Raw genomic sequence first — 15,303 nt, forward strand, 5'->3', positions numbered from 1 at the left:
AAAGCTGGCAATAGTAAAGCTATGTTACAAGCCTTAAGGACATTGAAGTCATTAAGGTCCCAAAAAATGTTTCCCAGAAATTTTAATGATGGGAACCATTTTCATAATACATGAGCTAATTTTTAAAATCTTTTCTATAACTAATGCTAACAACTTGGTAAAATTTCTAAGTGTTAGTTAAAAAATCCAATATGACTTTTTTCAGGACAAAAATTTAATAACTTGGGGAACAAAGCCTTAAATAAAAGTTTTAAGATAAAGAAATCCAGAAACTTTCTTTACTGATTATTTTTAGTATTGACTTTTCAGATAATTTTGGGGCAAATGTTACATGAAGCAAGCTTTCTTAATACTTCAGCTTGTTTGGAATAAACTTGATAAATTGGTTAAAATTTGAATTTATTTAAAAAAAATACTTCTCTTTGCAAATGGCATATTCACACAGTTTGGTAATAAGGTTTTTTTCTTTTTCCCTCATTATTGATATGACAGCATTAAAACCACAACAGTACAAGATTAGAGGTACCGTGTTTCCCTGAAAATCAGACCTAGCTCGAATGCGTCTTTTGGAGCAAAAATTAATATAAGACCTGGTATTATGTTATATTATATCATATTATATTTTATATTATAAAGACCTGGTCTTTATTATATTAAAATAAGACCAGGTCTTATATTAATTTTTGATCCAAAAGACACATTAGAGCTGATGGTTCAGCTAGGTCTTATTTTCTGGGAAACACAGTAGTTCAATTTTAATTTTAGGTCAGATTACTATAAAATTTTATAGTTTTTTACGTTGTGCACTAAGGTAAACAAAATTATTTATTTTAGATTATATGTGACAAGATTATTCAAGGGTAGTACTTTACTTTTAGTTTTCTAAAGTACAGACATTCCCCAAAATTACAATAGTACAATTTATGTTTTTTTCAACTTTACGATGGTGCAAAAGTAATACAGATTCGATACAAACTGTACTTTAAATTTTGAATTTTGATGTTCTTCCTGAGCTAGTGATATGTGTGGTACGATGCTCCCTTGTGATTCTGGGCCGCGACAGCGAGCCACAGCCCCTAGTCAGCCATGTGATCACAAGGCTAAGCAGCCAATACTTTACAGTGTGTAGTGTTGCAAGCATTCTTTTGGATTTTGTGTTTTTATATCCCATCATGTCTATAAAGCCGCCATCTGAGTCTTCTGCTTCTGATGAGAAGAAGAAGGCAATTACTCTTGATATGAAACTCAAGATAATTGCCCAAATGTAGGCTAATATAAGTGTTACATTTAAGGTAGGCTAGGTTACGCTGTGATGTTTGGCATGTTAGGTGTATTAAATGCATTTTCGATTTAGGATATTTTTCAACTTATGATGGGTTTATCAGGATATGACCCCATTGTAAATTGAGGAGCATCTATATCAGATTAATAACAGAAGTATTTGGCTAATTCCTGTTATCTTGGGTGTATGTAAGCAGAATCAATGACTTAAAGGAAGAGGGACAAATTTTAAGTGCGTATTGTATAAATGATTACAATAAGTAGTAAGTAGTTAGGACGCCTGCTCTTATCACTCTGACAGTGATAATTAACTGTCAATCTTTAGTTTCTTATTTGTGAAATAAGGATTTTTATCAGATGATCTTCAAGACTTTTAACTATAAAACTCTCTGAAATGTTACTTATTATGTCAAGATCTGATGTTTTCGGACTTATTTGTAAAATATGTGTATGTGTTTATTATGAATAGTAAGAAATGATTTTTTTGATGTTCTCTTTATGCCCGTGATACTCTGAGCTTCTTGTTCACTTTCTTATTTCCCTTTCTTGTTAATTCTTCCCATTTCCATCTTCTCAGACCCAACCAAACTTAGACTGATTTTTACCTGTTGAGGTACTGAATATTTTCTTTGGTATCTAGAATACCTAGATGGGAAATATTAATTTAGTATAGAACTAATAGTATTGGGATTTACTTTTTGGAGTTAACCTTGGAAATTCTTCTAAATTCAGAAGATACAACTATATTGAGGGAGTTTTTTCCTTAATGACAAAAGTTCATTTTATGATGTCTGTCTGGAATAAACAGAAGAATTTAATTTTATTTTTTATTTTTCGTCTATCTACCTAAATGTGGCATAGAAATTATAGTTGAATTTTATATGTATTAAAATATAAGTGTGGAATCTGTGACCTGGTTTGTTACGTCATTTCTACGTATTCCTTATTTCTAATTGAATTTCCCATTTTGAGGTTAAATGTTTTGTATTAAGTTGTGAACTCTTAAGGAAAGGATTGCCATTAATTAGCAAGTGACCATTAATTGGCAGATCACTTTTAACACCCCTGGATTCATTTCCTTATCTTTAAAATCATGAGATTAAATGATCTGTAGATCTCTGGCACTTGAATTCTTTGATCATAGACCTTTTTTTTAATGTTAATACACAGTAAAATGGATTCTTTTTTGGGACACCTTCCCATGAATTTTAACATATGTAGAGGTTCCTCTAACCACCACCACAATCTGGCAAAGGAACAGTGCTATCCTTTGGTAGTCACCCTCTCCCCACTTTATATCCCCTGGCTACCACTGGTCTGTTCTGTCACCATAGTTTGCTTTTCATATAAATGGAATCATAAAGTATATAACCTTTTGAGACTGTTTTCATTCAACATATTGCTTTTTGATATTCATCCAGGTTTTCGCACTTACCAATAATTCCTTTTTTTATTGCAGGGGAGTAATACATTGTATAGATGTACCACAGTTTATCCATTCACCAAGGACATTAGGGTTGTTTTCCAGTTTTTGGCAATGTTCAGTACAGCTGCTGTTAACTACCCATGAATAAGTTTTTGTGTGAACATGTTTCGGTTCACTTTCGTGAATACTTAGAAGTGTGATTGCTAATTCATATATGTTAGGGTATGTTTAGCATTACAAGCAACTGACAAAATGTTTTCCAGAGTGACTACTGTTTTTTATTGTCACCAGCAATATGTGAGAGTTCTAGTGTTCCATATCCTCTCCAGCACTCGGTATTGTTAATATATATTTTTAGCCAGTCTAACAGGTGTATAGTGGTTAGTGATATGCATTATTGTAATCGCAGGGAGGAAAGAAGAAAAATAAAGTGGCGTCAGGTTAAGAAGAATTTACAAAAGAACTATGTATGCCCTAGGTACTGAGTTATGTACAGAATGACGAAGTCTTATCTACCATGAGATAGATACAAATGTGTGGTTTTCAAATATTAAGATCTAATATAATAAGTACAAGCAGTTCTGAAATTTTTAATGCCTAAGTTGCTTATTTCACCTTAAACAAAAAATGTTACAGCCAATAATTTTCTCCATGCTTTTTTGGTAAAATATTTAAAAAGCTAAACCAGAGGTTGTACTAGCAATAAAATAGTTCAGCAGAATTGCTTTACTCGGTGACATCTGACAAAGGTCATGCTGATTAATCATCAAAATTACTGATTAAGTATCCATTAATAATAAGTGAGCATTCATTATAATCTGAACAGGTTCCAGATGACTTTATAATGTAAGCATTATCTGTTTAGGATTTCGGGGGAAACATAAACAGTTAATGTAACTGTAACAAATGGCAAGATTCTGGAGTTTATTTTTAAAATACCAACTTTTAAGTACCAAGCGAAAACCAAAATGTTGACCAGTGAGCAGTAACTGAGAGACGTATAGATGAAAGTTTGTGAAGGAGCTAAATAATTAGTACTTCAGCATACTACTACTTTTATTAATTTAGATTTGGCTAGGTTTATTTCAACTTTCTTTATTTGCTTACTTTTAGTGCAGTAAATAGCCTTGATACAGAAGTAAAAATCTGGCTGTTTAAGGTACCACTTTATGAATATTGAACATTGGGAGTCAGCTGGCTATAAAAGAAAAGACCAAAGGTTTTATGATGAGATCTCATTCCAGCTGAACCATTACATAGTTGTGTGGTTGTTCACCTCTTGCAACCCCTTCAGGCCTTATTTTTTGTCATTTGTAAAACAAGGAGGATAGACTATGTATGTCCTTTCTAGACTGTTTTGTGAAAAAAGGTGTTTTAATAGCTTGAGGATAGATCAAGTGTGAGTCATCTAAGCTCTTCCAATTTTGAACAGAAACACCCCTCACCCCCATCACCCCCACCCCGTTGGAAGTAAGTAAAGTCTGAGGAAGGTTTTTTGGGGCTGGGCAATAAAGCCGTTAAGGTCAACTATATTACTAGCCTCCAAGAGAATCAAGGAACCAGTTTAAGGTTGGGCCTTACATAATCAGGAGCCTTTGGAGGACCTTGATTGCTGCTATGTTCTAGAACTAATTCATCTTGAAATCCAGGTAGTCAGTTGTGGTTTTGGAGAAACTACCAAAAGCATCAGAAACATCATATCTGTTGCTCTACAAGGAGACTACTAACTAATTCACATTTTACTCATCATTATGGCCTGGAAAATCTTATCCTAGGGGAGATTTTAAACACATCATATTTTCTGGTACTAACAACATGGTATCTCAAGCCAAGATGGGTTTTCTAGCCTTATAGCCTTACAACCTTCTGGATATTACCTAAATGTTCTATTGGCTTTTCCTCTCATTGTGTTTAAAATTGAACCCTTCTTTCCTGGAAAACAACCTCTAAATCTTTCCCTTTGTTTTCTTTCCTGTCAATGGCATAACCCTAGTAATCCATAACTAAAACCTGACTTTTACTATAGATGCCTTCCTTTCTTTTTGATTTTCACTCTAATGTAAATCTGTATGCCAAGTCACCACGCCCTGTAGATTCTACCTCTGACATAGGTCTCGTATCTCCATCTCTTCTACATTCTTACTGCCAAAGCCTACAAGTCCAGTATTGCTCTAATCCAACCTAAGCACTACTACCAATATTTTTACCTAATATTCAGATTTGATGCTGTTGTTTTCTTGTTTTAAACCTTTCGGTGGCTTTCCATTCCCTGCAAAATACAGTACAAATTTGTAGCGTGACAGAGATGTGCTTCATGTAATCTGACCTCTGACTGTTTCTTCAGCTTCTCCTGCTGCTACTTCCTAATCTAATTTTCTCATTTTTCCTCTTACCATTTGCTCTTTTTTTACCTCTACCTGTGTTTGTGTTTAGTTGGCAGAATGTAGGTGGTGGATATATAGGTATATTGATATATTATTGGTGTGTATATAGTATATTGAAAACTCACCTTTCCAGTGTATTTGAAAATGTTCATGTAGACACACATATACTCTTGAATATATAGACACACATACCCGTGTATACAGGTACATAAAGGTTGCAAACTGTATATGTATATAAATACCTGACTCTAAGCTCTTTGGAAGAATAATTTTGTCACTATTTTGTCCCCAGTCTTGTCCACAATACCTGGATATATGTGATATAATCAATTCCCTGTATTAAATTCCCTCTGTTGAAAATATCTAGTGTGGTTTCTGTTTGTCAACTAGATTCTTCACGCCATACAACAAACTTAGAATACTTTAACTCCAATCTGCTTAACTCCATTTGACTTTTATGCTGTTGCCGTCCATATTTTAGTTCTATTATTTTATCTTCAGTTCCACACATTAGATCTATTATTTTATGTAGTCATTGTTGGTTTATAGTTACTCACACGTTTATCATTTTCTTTGTTCACCGTTTCATCATACCTCTCAGACCTTTCTTCTAGAATCATTTTGGTTTTTCTTTTTTCTTTTTTTTAAGGTATATACTGTAGAAAGATATTTCCCCTGATATACACTTCTAGGTTAATATTTATTTTCTCTCAACACTTGGAAACTGTTATTTCATGGTCTTCTGGTTTCCACTGTTGTTGAGGAGGTAGCTGTCAGTCTAATGGTTGAAGCCATGTAGATAATCTGCCTTTTCTCCCTAGCTTCTTTTAAGATACTCTGCCAGCAGTGTTCTGCTCTTTGAGAATAATTGTATAGATTTCCTTTCATTTGATCTGCTTGGTATTTGCTGGGTTTCCTGAATCTGAGATTTGTATATTTCATTGATTATGGGACATTCTTAGTTTCTATGTCTTTGAGCATTGCACCTTCTGTATTCTCTCCATTCCTTCATTTTGGAACTCTAATTAGATGCATGGTAATTTCTTCAAGTCTGTCTCTATTTTTCTGCTACTCTCTTTGCCTGTGTCCAGTTCGCTCTTGATCACATATATTGTATTTCTAATACAGATGTTTTAATATATGTATTTTAATACAGAGTTCTATTTTGTTAATCTCGGTAATTTTTCATAGTCTCTTACCCCAGTCATTCTTTTGCTACTTCCTGTATTTAGTTTTAAATGTTAAATACGCTTTTTCACATTCTGTATAAGATAATAACAATAGGCAAAATCTTTGCTACGCTACTCCTGTAGTTTTTTTCTCATTCATGGTGATTTTTTTGTTTTTTAACCTGGGCTGTGTTATTTCTACTTGTGTTTATATTTTCACTGGAACTTTTCCTATGGGAATTCTTTTAGGTCTAGATTTAAAGTGCCTTCTTTCAAACAGAATTTGCATTTGTTTTTGTAATATACCTGGAAGCAGTACCAGCCTGAGGTCAATTAAAATAAAATTTAAACTTAAGTTTTGGGGGGCCACATAGGTAGTGTGATTTCCTGCCTCAAACTTGTACGGAAGCAGTAGGAAGTTTTAAAGAACATCCATTCCCACTCCCTCTAGTCATCCTAAGCCAAAGGCAAATCAACAAATAATTCATCCATTATGGATGGCACCTTTTGAGGTTTCTGTCTTTAATTAGGTTTCTCCTGGTCTGATTGTCCACTCTGTAGGAGTCCCTAGGCCTTTTCTTGGGTCCTTATTAGAATCCAAGCTTTACTCCACCAGGATGATTAGAACCTGTCGAGTCTCTTTTTTTAATCAGAAAAGCAAAACGTTCTCAGAAGCACAAAGCTGCAGATGTGTAGTTATATCTTTCCTGGGATTGCGTTACATTCACCATGCACTGCCCTCTCCTAGCCCCAACTGCAAGTGAGACTGAGAAATCTTGTGGGTTTTTGTTTTGTTTTGTTTTCTTTCCCCCATTAACCTGCCTCTTATTTTAAGAAAGAGAATGACATTGAGCATGGGGGTTTTAAGTTAGTCAACCTGTAGTGGCAGGTACTTAAAGATTACAAATATCGTCTACATTCGTCTACAACTCTAATTTTATTTGAGATATCTTGTAACACTTTGAAATTGATTGATAATTGTTATTTTTTCTTTCATTATTGGTGAAATTATAGTTTCTTGGGATGTTCTCCACTTTACATAGTTTTCAATTTATTGACATAATTTATAATATCTGTGTATTATTCATTTAAAGTCGGGATATATCTGTAGTAGCAGCATTCCCTATTTCAGTACTAATATTGGTATGTTCTTCATTTTTCTTCCTTGACCACTTTTCTTGTCATATTATTTTTCTGCATCCTTCATAAAAAGATAGTTTAGCTCTAAAATAACTCTACTAATCCTTTCTTTTGTGCATTTCTATTTTGTTAATCTCTGCCCTAATCTTTATTAATTCCTTTTTCCCATTCTCTTTGGAATTATTTGTTTATTTTTTTAACTAACTGATGTAGATGCTTAGCAATTTACATTTGTTGTCTTCTAATATATTCATTTAAGGTTTATAAATATCCTCTAAGTAATTGCTTTACCTGCATAACAAAAGTTTTCATATGTAAATGTTTTTAAATGTATTTTTATTGAAAATATAAATATGTAACATTGTGTAAGTTTAAGGTATGTAACATACTGGTTTGGTACATTTCTATATTGCAGTGTGATTATCAATAGAGCAAACGCCTCTATCATGCCACATAATTATCATTTCTTTTTTGTGGTGGGAACAATTAACATCTAGTCTCTTAGCAACTTTGAAGTTTATAATACAGTATTGTTGTCTATAAATCACTATGTTTTGCATTAGCTTTCAGCACTTATCCACTAGTTCCAAGTTTGTACCCTTAAACAGCATCTCCCCAATTTCCCTACCCTCTAGCCTCTGGTAACTGCCATTCAACTGTCTGTTTTTACAAGACCTTGGCTTTTTTTAGATTCCTTATATAAGTGGTATAGTACAGTATTTGTCTTTCTCTGTCTGATTTATCTCACTTAGCATAATGTCCTCAAACTCTCCTATTGTTGCAAATAGCAAAATTTCTTTCTTTCTGATTACTAAATAATATTCCCGTGTGTGTGTGTGTGTGTGTGTGTGTGTGTGCATGCGCGTATGCACGTGCACGTGTGGCACATCTTTATTCTTCATCTATTGAGGGGCACTTATGTTGTTTTCCTATCTTAGCTATTGTGAGTAATGCCACAATGAACATGAGGGTGCATGTATCTCTTTGATATCCTGTTTCCATTTCCCTTAGATATATAGATACATACTCAGGTGTGGGACTGCTGGGTCATACGGTAGTGCTACTTTTAATTTTTTGAGGAACCTCCATAGTGGCTGCACCAAATTACATTCTCACCAACTGTATACAAGCTTTCTTTATCTCTGCACCTTTAACAGCACTTGTTATCTTTTCTTGGTGATAACCATTCTAACAGATGTGAGGTGACAAATCATTGTGGTTTTGATTTGCATTTCCCTGATGATTAGTGGTGTGAGCTCTTTTCTTTGGGAAAATGTTTTAGTTCCTCTGCCCATTTTTCAGATTATTTTTTATTATTATTATTGAGCTGTATCAGTTCTTTAATATATTTTGGATATTAATCCCTTATCAGGTAGATAATTGGCAAATATTTTCCTTCATTCTGTACGTTGCTTGTGAATTTTGCTGTCAAGAAGCCTTTTAATCTGATGTAGATAGAGGTTATTTTTGCTTTTATTGCTTGTGCTTTTGGTGTCATATCCAAAAAAACATTACTGAGACCAATGTTGAGGGCTTCTTCCCTACATTTTCTTCTAGGAGTTTTATGGTATCAGGTCTTATTTTTATGTCTTTGATCCATCCTGAGTTATATATATATATATATATATATATATATATCTGCCTGGAATTGGTTGGATATCTTGAATCTATGGATTGGTATCTTGTATAAGTTCTGAAAAAATTGTAGTCATTGTCTCATCACATTCTGTCTTTGCAACATCATTATTCGCTTTGTCTTCCCAAACACAGTAAGATGTAGTTACGATTTTTTTTTTGCCTTCTGTGTCTCTTAATCTCTCATTTTCTGTCTTTCCCCCCTTTCTATACTTAACTATTTTTCAGTACTAATCTTCTATTTTAAACTCATCCATTAAAATAATTAAAAATAAGTCCCAGCACTCAAGATGCTTATAGTCTCAGAGGGAAACTAGATATGAAATACATCATTAAATACTATATGATGGATATTTCAATGGAGGGAGGAAAATGTGTTTTGAAGACATATTAGAAAGGGCACCTGATTAGATTGGGGGATGGTTAGAGGTTTCCTGGAGCAAGTAATGCCTGAGATGAGTTAACAATAGTATGGAGGAGGAAGGCAAGTGCATTGCATTTTTCAGAGGTAGAGAGATACTGATTTTTTTTTTCTTAACCGAATGTAGAATTTGACAGAAAAATAATAATGGAACGTTAGCTTAGAGCAGGGGTGTCAAAACTTTTTTCAACGTTTTTTACCAAGGGCCACTTGCGGTAAACAGCCGGGCCACTCACTCGAGGTAAAGTACGTATTGCCTCACCTGGTTTATTGAGTACGTATTGCCTCACCTGGTTTATTTAAGTAAACTAAATATATTTTTGGAATTTGCTGCGGGCCAATTAACAAAGGATTGCGGACCGCATTTGGCCCGCGGGCTACAGTTTTGACACCCATGGCTTAGAGCTAGTCAGCATAAAGCCTTTAATCCCCAACTATGAAGGTGGGACTTTATTTGAGGCCTCTTTGATATATCCTCTAGGATATAAACAATATATACTGTATTAAAGGCTTTTTATTGAATTTGTGTAACATACATTTTGGAATTGTATAATAATGTTTAGAAGGTTAAAAGTACGAACAATTCTTGTAATACACCCCCAGCCCCCTCAAAACACTGATTTGGTGTTTAGAACAATAGACGCAGCAAATGTTGAGTTGTCTTTAGTCTTAATCATGAGGTGTAGTTTTTTTAAGTGGCAAAGTATGTATTTAAAGGTAAATTCATCATTTGTTCTTATAATTTAAATGGAAAAATAATTTCATCTTACAGTGCTGTAACTGACCATAACCTATAAGAAAGAAAACTGGAGAGAAGAAGAGTATAGCAGGTTAAAAGAGAAAATAGTTGAAATCTGAAGAAGACACCTAAGTGGTTCTTTGATTTCCAAATGAGTAAAAAGTAGGCTTTATAAAACAAGATATATCTAAGGCTACATTTCTGCCTTGGCGCACACACTTTTGAAACCTTTGCAAATTACTTAACCTCTCTGAGTTTCGGGGGCAGGGAGATTGTTTGGAAAATGAGGTTATATTACAACCTTTGTGAGTTCTTTATGAACAGAAATACCAGCTTCTTAACTTAGCCCTGATATGTAATTTTATTGAGCCCTAAACATTGGCCTAAGCACTATACAGGGTTTTTCTTCACAGTAACACCCACTTTGTGACTGACAAAACTGCAACACAGAGATGATAGGTAAGGATATGATCAAGATCACACCAATAAGTAGCAACCACAGGATTTTAACCAAGGCATTCTGACCTCAAAATTCATTACCATTCATTTTTATTTCTTATGTTCTTGTAATCCTTACTAAAACTGAGAACATCTTTTTCCGTAAGAACAGTGTTAGATATAATTGTAGATATTACAAATTCAGACTATTAGAATCAATAGACATTTAATGTCTTAGTACAACCTGCTTCAATGTGTAAGACTTTCTTATATAGCATCTTTAATAGATTATAATCTGGCTTCTATGTAAATGCTTTCAGAGACAAGGGATTTTATTAATTTTAAGGCAAATCATTTCATTGCTAGATAACTCAAAATATAAGGAATTTCTCTTTATCTTGTAATAAAATTTTTTCCTTCACTACCTTTACCCATTGATTGTAATTCTCTGCCATGTGAAGAAATAGTCTAAGTGGACAACTTCTCTTTCATAGACAAATGTTTAAATGTTTAGGCAAGAATATTTCTCTTTCTCATCCTAGGATAAGCACCATCAATTATTTTGCAAATAACACATTTCCATACTCTTCTCAACTGAGGGCCATCTGCTCTAAATGCGTTCCAGTTCTTTTTTAAAATATGCTTATTATAAATTATATGCCAGATTTTGTGTGATTTCGATTTCTTATTCGAATCTTGTATCATTTATGTAATAATAAAGGAAGAAGACCTTACTGTGCACAGATCTGAATACACTTAGCTGTTCAATCATTCGTAGAATGGGCAGTTAATTTATGGACTCAACAGAGATATACTTAAACTTCCTACAGTGACTACTCCTGGTTAATGTCTATTGAATATTTAGCATGCACTATATATGCCCTTTTCTAAGCTCTTTACACATGACTTATTTAATCACAACAATCCTGTGAGGTAGATGCTATTTTCAGTATTTAAAGGATGAAGAAAATGAGACACAGCACTGTTAAGTAACTTATCCCATATTACATAGTTTGTACTGAATCTCTGCCAAAATTGAGATTGAAACCTAGGCACTCTTAACTACTTACTGTAGCACTGTATATATACAAGGATGTGTGTGTCTTAGTTTGGGCTGCTTTAACAAAATACCATAGACTGGGTGGCTTAAACAACAGAAATTTATTTCTCAAGTTTCTGGAGGCTGGGAACTCTGAGATCAAGGTGTCAGCATGGTCAGAATTCTGGTGAAGGCCCTCTTCTTGGTTTGTAAAGGGCACCTTCTCACTGTATCCTCACATGACAAAGAGGGACCGCCCTCATGACCTAATTATTTCCCAAAGGCCTCACCTCCAAATACCTTTATATTATGGCTTCAACATACGAATTTTGTCCATGGCAAACATTGTATCCATAGCAGTATGTTAAGTAGTTCCTTTGTGAGCCTGATCTGAAATCTTACCTACCTTTTATATCAGTTTTCTATAAGAATATGTCACTTAAAAAATCAAGTTCTGTAATTTGGGGGAATTCCATTGTAATAGAAACCTTTCCTGATGAATCCCAGCTAATAATTTTGTGACTTTGCCTGTTTCCTGATGTGTAAAGTATGGATAATATCTGTCTCAAAAGGTTATTTTAAGGATTAATATGCATCCATACATGTTTGTATGTGTATAATTATGTTGTTATATATGTAAGTACACACATGCACACACAGAGTCTAATACAGTTGTTTACAAGTCTTTTAAATGGCAAAAAGGCAGCATAGCACAGCAGTTATTAAGGTAGACTTGGTAACAGAATTGACTAGCTATTTCACCTTGGGCAAGTTACCTAACCGCTCTGTGCCCTGGTTTTCTTTCCTGTAGAATAGGTGTAATGCTCATTATAGGGCTGTTGTTCATGAGGATTAATGAGTTTATAAAGCACTTACATCAGTACTAACACCTTGTAAAGTAGTATATAAATGATAAAATAGTATTAGTTTACATCAATATCTAGCATTTGTATTTTTGTAAGTTAATTAATAAATTATATTTAAATATTTTTGAACTAGTGAATTTTTAAAAGGAGTATAAAGCCAAATATGCAACATATCATTAAAGTCAGTCAGTCACATCATCTTTTATTGCAAGGAGAGGAGGAACCTTGAAGCACAAAGGTTAAATAATTTACAGTTTAGGCAATTTTCCAGTGATTACCAAGTTACTTACAACTAAACCAGGTCTAGTACCTGGTTTAGTTATAAATAACCAGTCTTCTAGCTTTTTTTTTTTTTTTTAAATAAATGAGACCCAGTGGAGATAAAACACAAAATGATGAACTTCAATATGAAGAATTTTGGTTACATGGTAGGATTATTAGAAGTGTTTCAACAAAAATTCTACTTGAAGTTTTTGTATTTGTTTTAAAATAGAACCATCACAGTGTGCTTTATGAGACTTGAATTTTTGGTTTTCCTGTACAACCTCCTACCATCAATGAGATACCAGTTAATCAATATCCTTGAAACATTTTCCATTGTGACTGAACTTCCCCACAGTAGAAAATGTGATGGCTTTTATGTGTATGATTAGGTTACTACTAATTAATGCATTATATTTGAAGTACCCTTAGTTCTATTTACCAAGCAGTACTTTAGAGGATTTTGTAGGATATTTGAACGTGCTTTGTTCTCTAACCAATCAGGTAACAAGTAGGGAATTTAGTTTAATTATTGAATTGACTAGTAAAATTGATTTGGTTTAATTTAAAAATTAATAATGTTGGAAGAACTCTTGGCAATGATCTGTCTAACTGAGCTTCAGGCTCAATGTAATCACTTCTGTGGTATCTGCCAGATAGTGTTGCAACTCCACTTAAATATTTTCTTGACTTGAATTCTTGTGTTATCTGTACGCATAAGGAAATTCCATTTAGGTGACTTGAAGCTCATCTCAAACCCTATAATTCTTTATTCTTTGCAAATATTAGCTTCCAATTTTAAGCAGCAGTTGGTCCTAGTAAGTAATTTTAACATACTGTTTAATTTACAGATTGCCCAAGGACTCCAGACACTCCCAATAGTGACCCACGTTGTTCTACCAGCAATAATAGATTGATGGCCTTGCAGAAACAATTAGATATAGAACTTAAAGTAAAACAAGGTGCAGAGAACATGATACAGATGTATTCAAATGGATCTTCAAAGGTAAGTACAGTAAATAAATGTCAGTGTACGCAGTCCTCATTATTCATAGTGTGAATACTGTGAATTCACCTACCCTTAAAACTTACTTGTAAGCCCGACATCAGTACTGGTGGTACTTGCACAGTCTTTCGTGAACATGTTACAGAGGGTCAAAAAATTTGAGTTATATGGTGTACGTGTTCACAGATGAGGTTGAACAAGGTGACACTCCGCCTTCTTGTATAAGCTCTTCTACTGTAAACAATTGTCCTGTTCATGGTCTAGTTAATACCAAATTTTTTTTGCATTTTTGTGCTTTTGGTGATTTTGCTGTTTAAACACTATATTTTGATTTTTGAGACCATTTAATTACAGCTAACTTTCAATATTATTATATTAGTTTCAGGTATACAGCATAATGGTTAGACATTTATATAACTTATGATGTGATTCCCTCCAATAAAACTAGTACTCACCTGGCACCATACATAATTATAATATTATTGACTATATTCCCTATGCTGTACTCTACATCCCCATGACTATTTTGTAACTACCAATTTGTACTTCTTAATCCCTTCACCTTTTTCACCCTGTTCCCCTCCCCCCTCCCATCTGGCAAACATCAGTTTGTTCTCTATATTTATGAGTTTGTTTCTGTTCTGGTTGTTTATTTTGTTTTTTTAGATTCCACATGAGTGAAATCATATGGTATTTGTCTTTCTCTGTATGACTTACTTTTTAAATTGCTTTTTTCTACCTAAACCAATCAAGAAAAAATGTTGACTGTATGAGTAAAGGGTATACAGGAACTGTCCATATTTGCAACTTATCTAGAATTCTAAAATTGTTCTAAAACGCAAAGTTTATTTTTAAAAATTTAGCTTCTAATGAGTTTTCTATCGATACACACAGGATTTTAGGAAAGGGCAAATGAAAAGGCAGGACATTCTAGCACTGGTGATTGTTTGGACCAGATCTGTGGTGTGGGTTCTTGGGGAATCTGTTATGGGTATATAAACGCCTAATTGAAAATCAGTTATGGGGAGCAGTTGTTACTAATGCAAATGTGTCCTTGTTCTGAGGTATAATGTGGAAGAGAAAATGTTGAGAACCACTGAGTCAGATTATCATGAAGATCTTTAAAATCTGGCTTCTATAGTTGTTTAATTTCCAAAAAGGCTTAGAAAGGTGGATTTTATAATAAATAAATTTTATAATAAATCCACCTTTCTACTCTCCGCTCATTTAGTTCAAAGATTCTCTGCATATCAATGTTTCTTCCATATTTTAATAGATATATTTCTTAAGTAATTACAGAATAAAAATTGAGGTGGGGTTTTTGTTTGTTTTGCGGTTTGTTTTGTTTTTAGTTTAGGAAAAATTTGAAATCGGGATGAGGGGGAATCTTTGCTTGGAGCCGTGAACCATACCTATCACCCAAATGAAGTTTGGGAAGCTGCAGAAGAGAGAAATGCGTATATGTTATCCATAAGATTTTTAAATCTTAGTTAAAATT

At 33.7% G+C, this 15,303-nt stretch overlaps 1 protein-coding gene across 3 annotated transcripts in view; it reads left to right on the forward strand.

Annotated features, from left to right (window-relative positions):
* Positions 1 to 15,303, forward strand: part of PKN2 (protein kinase N2) — a 111,497-nt gene that overhangs the window by 45,777 nt on the left and 50,417 nt on the right. For all 3 annotated transcript variants that reach the window (XM_074335099.1, XM_074335098.1, XM_019751766.2), the window contains exon 3: positions 13,651 to 13,805. In XM_074335099.1, the coding sequence (XP_074191200.1) occupies positions 13,651 to 13,805 (155 nt within the window). The remainder of the gene's footprint in view (positions 1 to 13,650; positions 13,806 to 15,303) is intronic.

This window comes from Rhinolophus sinicus, linkage group LG06 (genome assembly GCF_036562045.2).
Source record: "Rhinolophus sinicus isolate RSC01 linkage group LG06, ASM3656204v1, whole genome shotgun sequence".
NCBI classification, from domain to species: domain Eukaryota; kingdom Metazoa; phylum Chordata; class Mammalia; order Chiroptera; family Rhinolophidae; genus Rhinolophus; species Rhinolophus sinicus.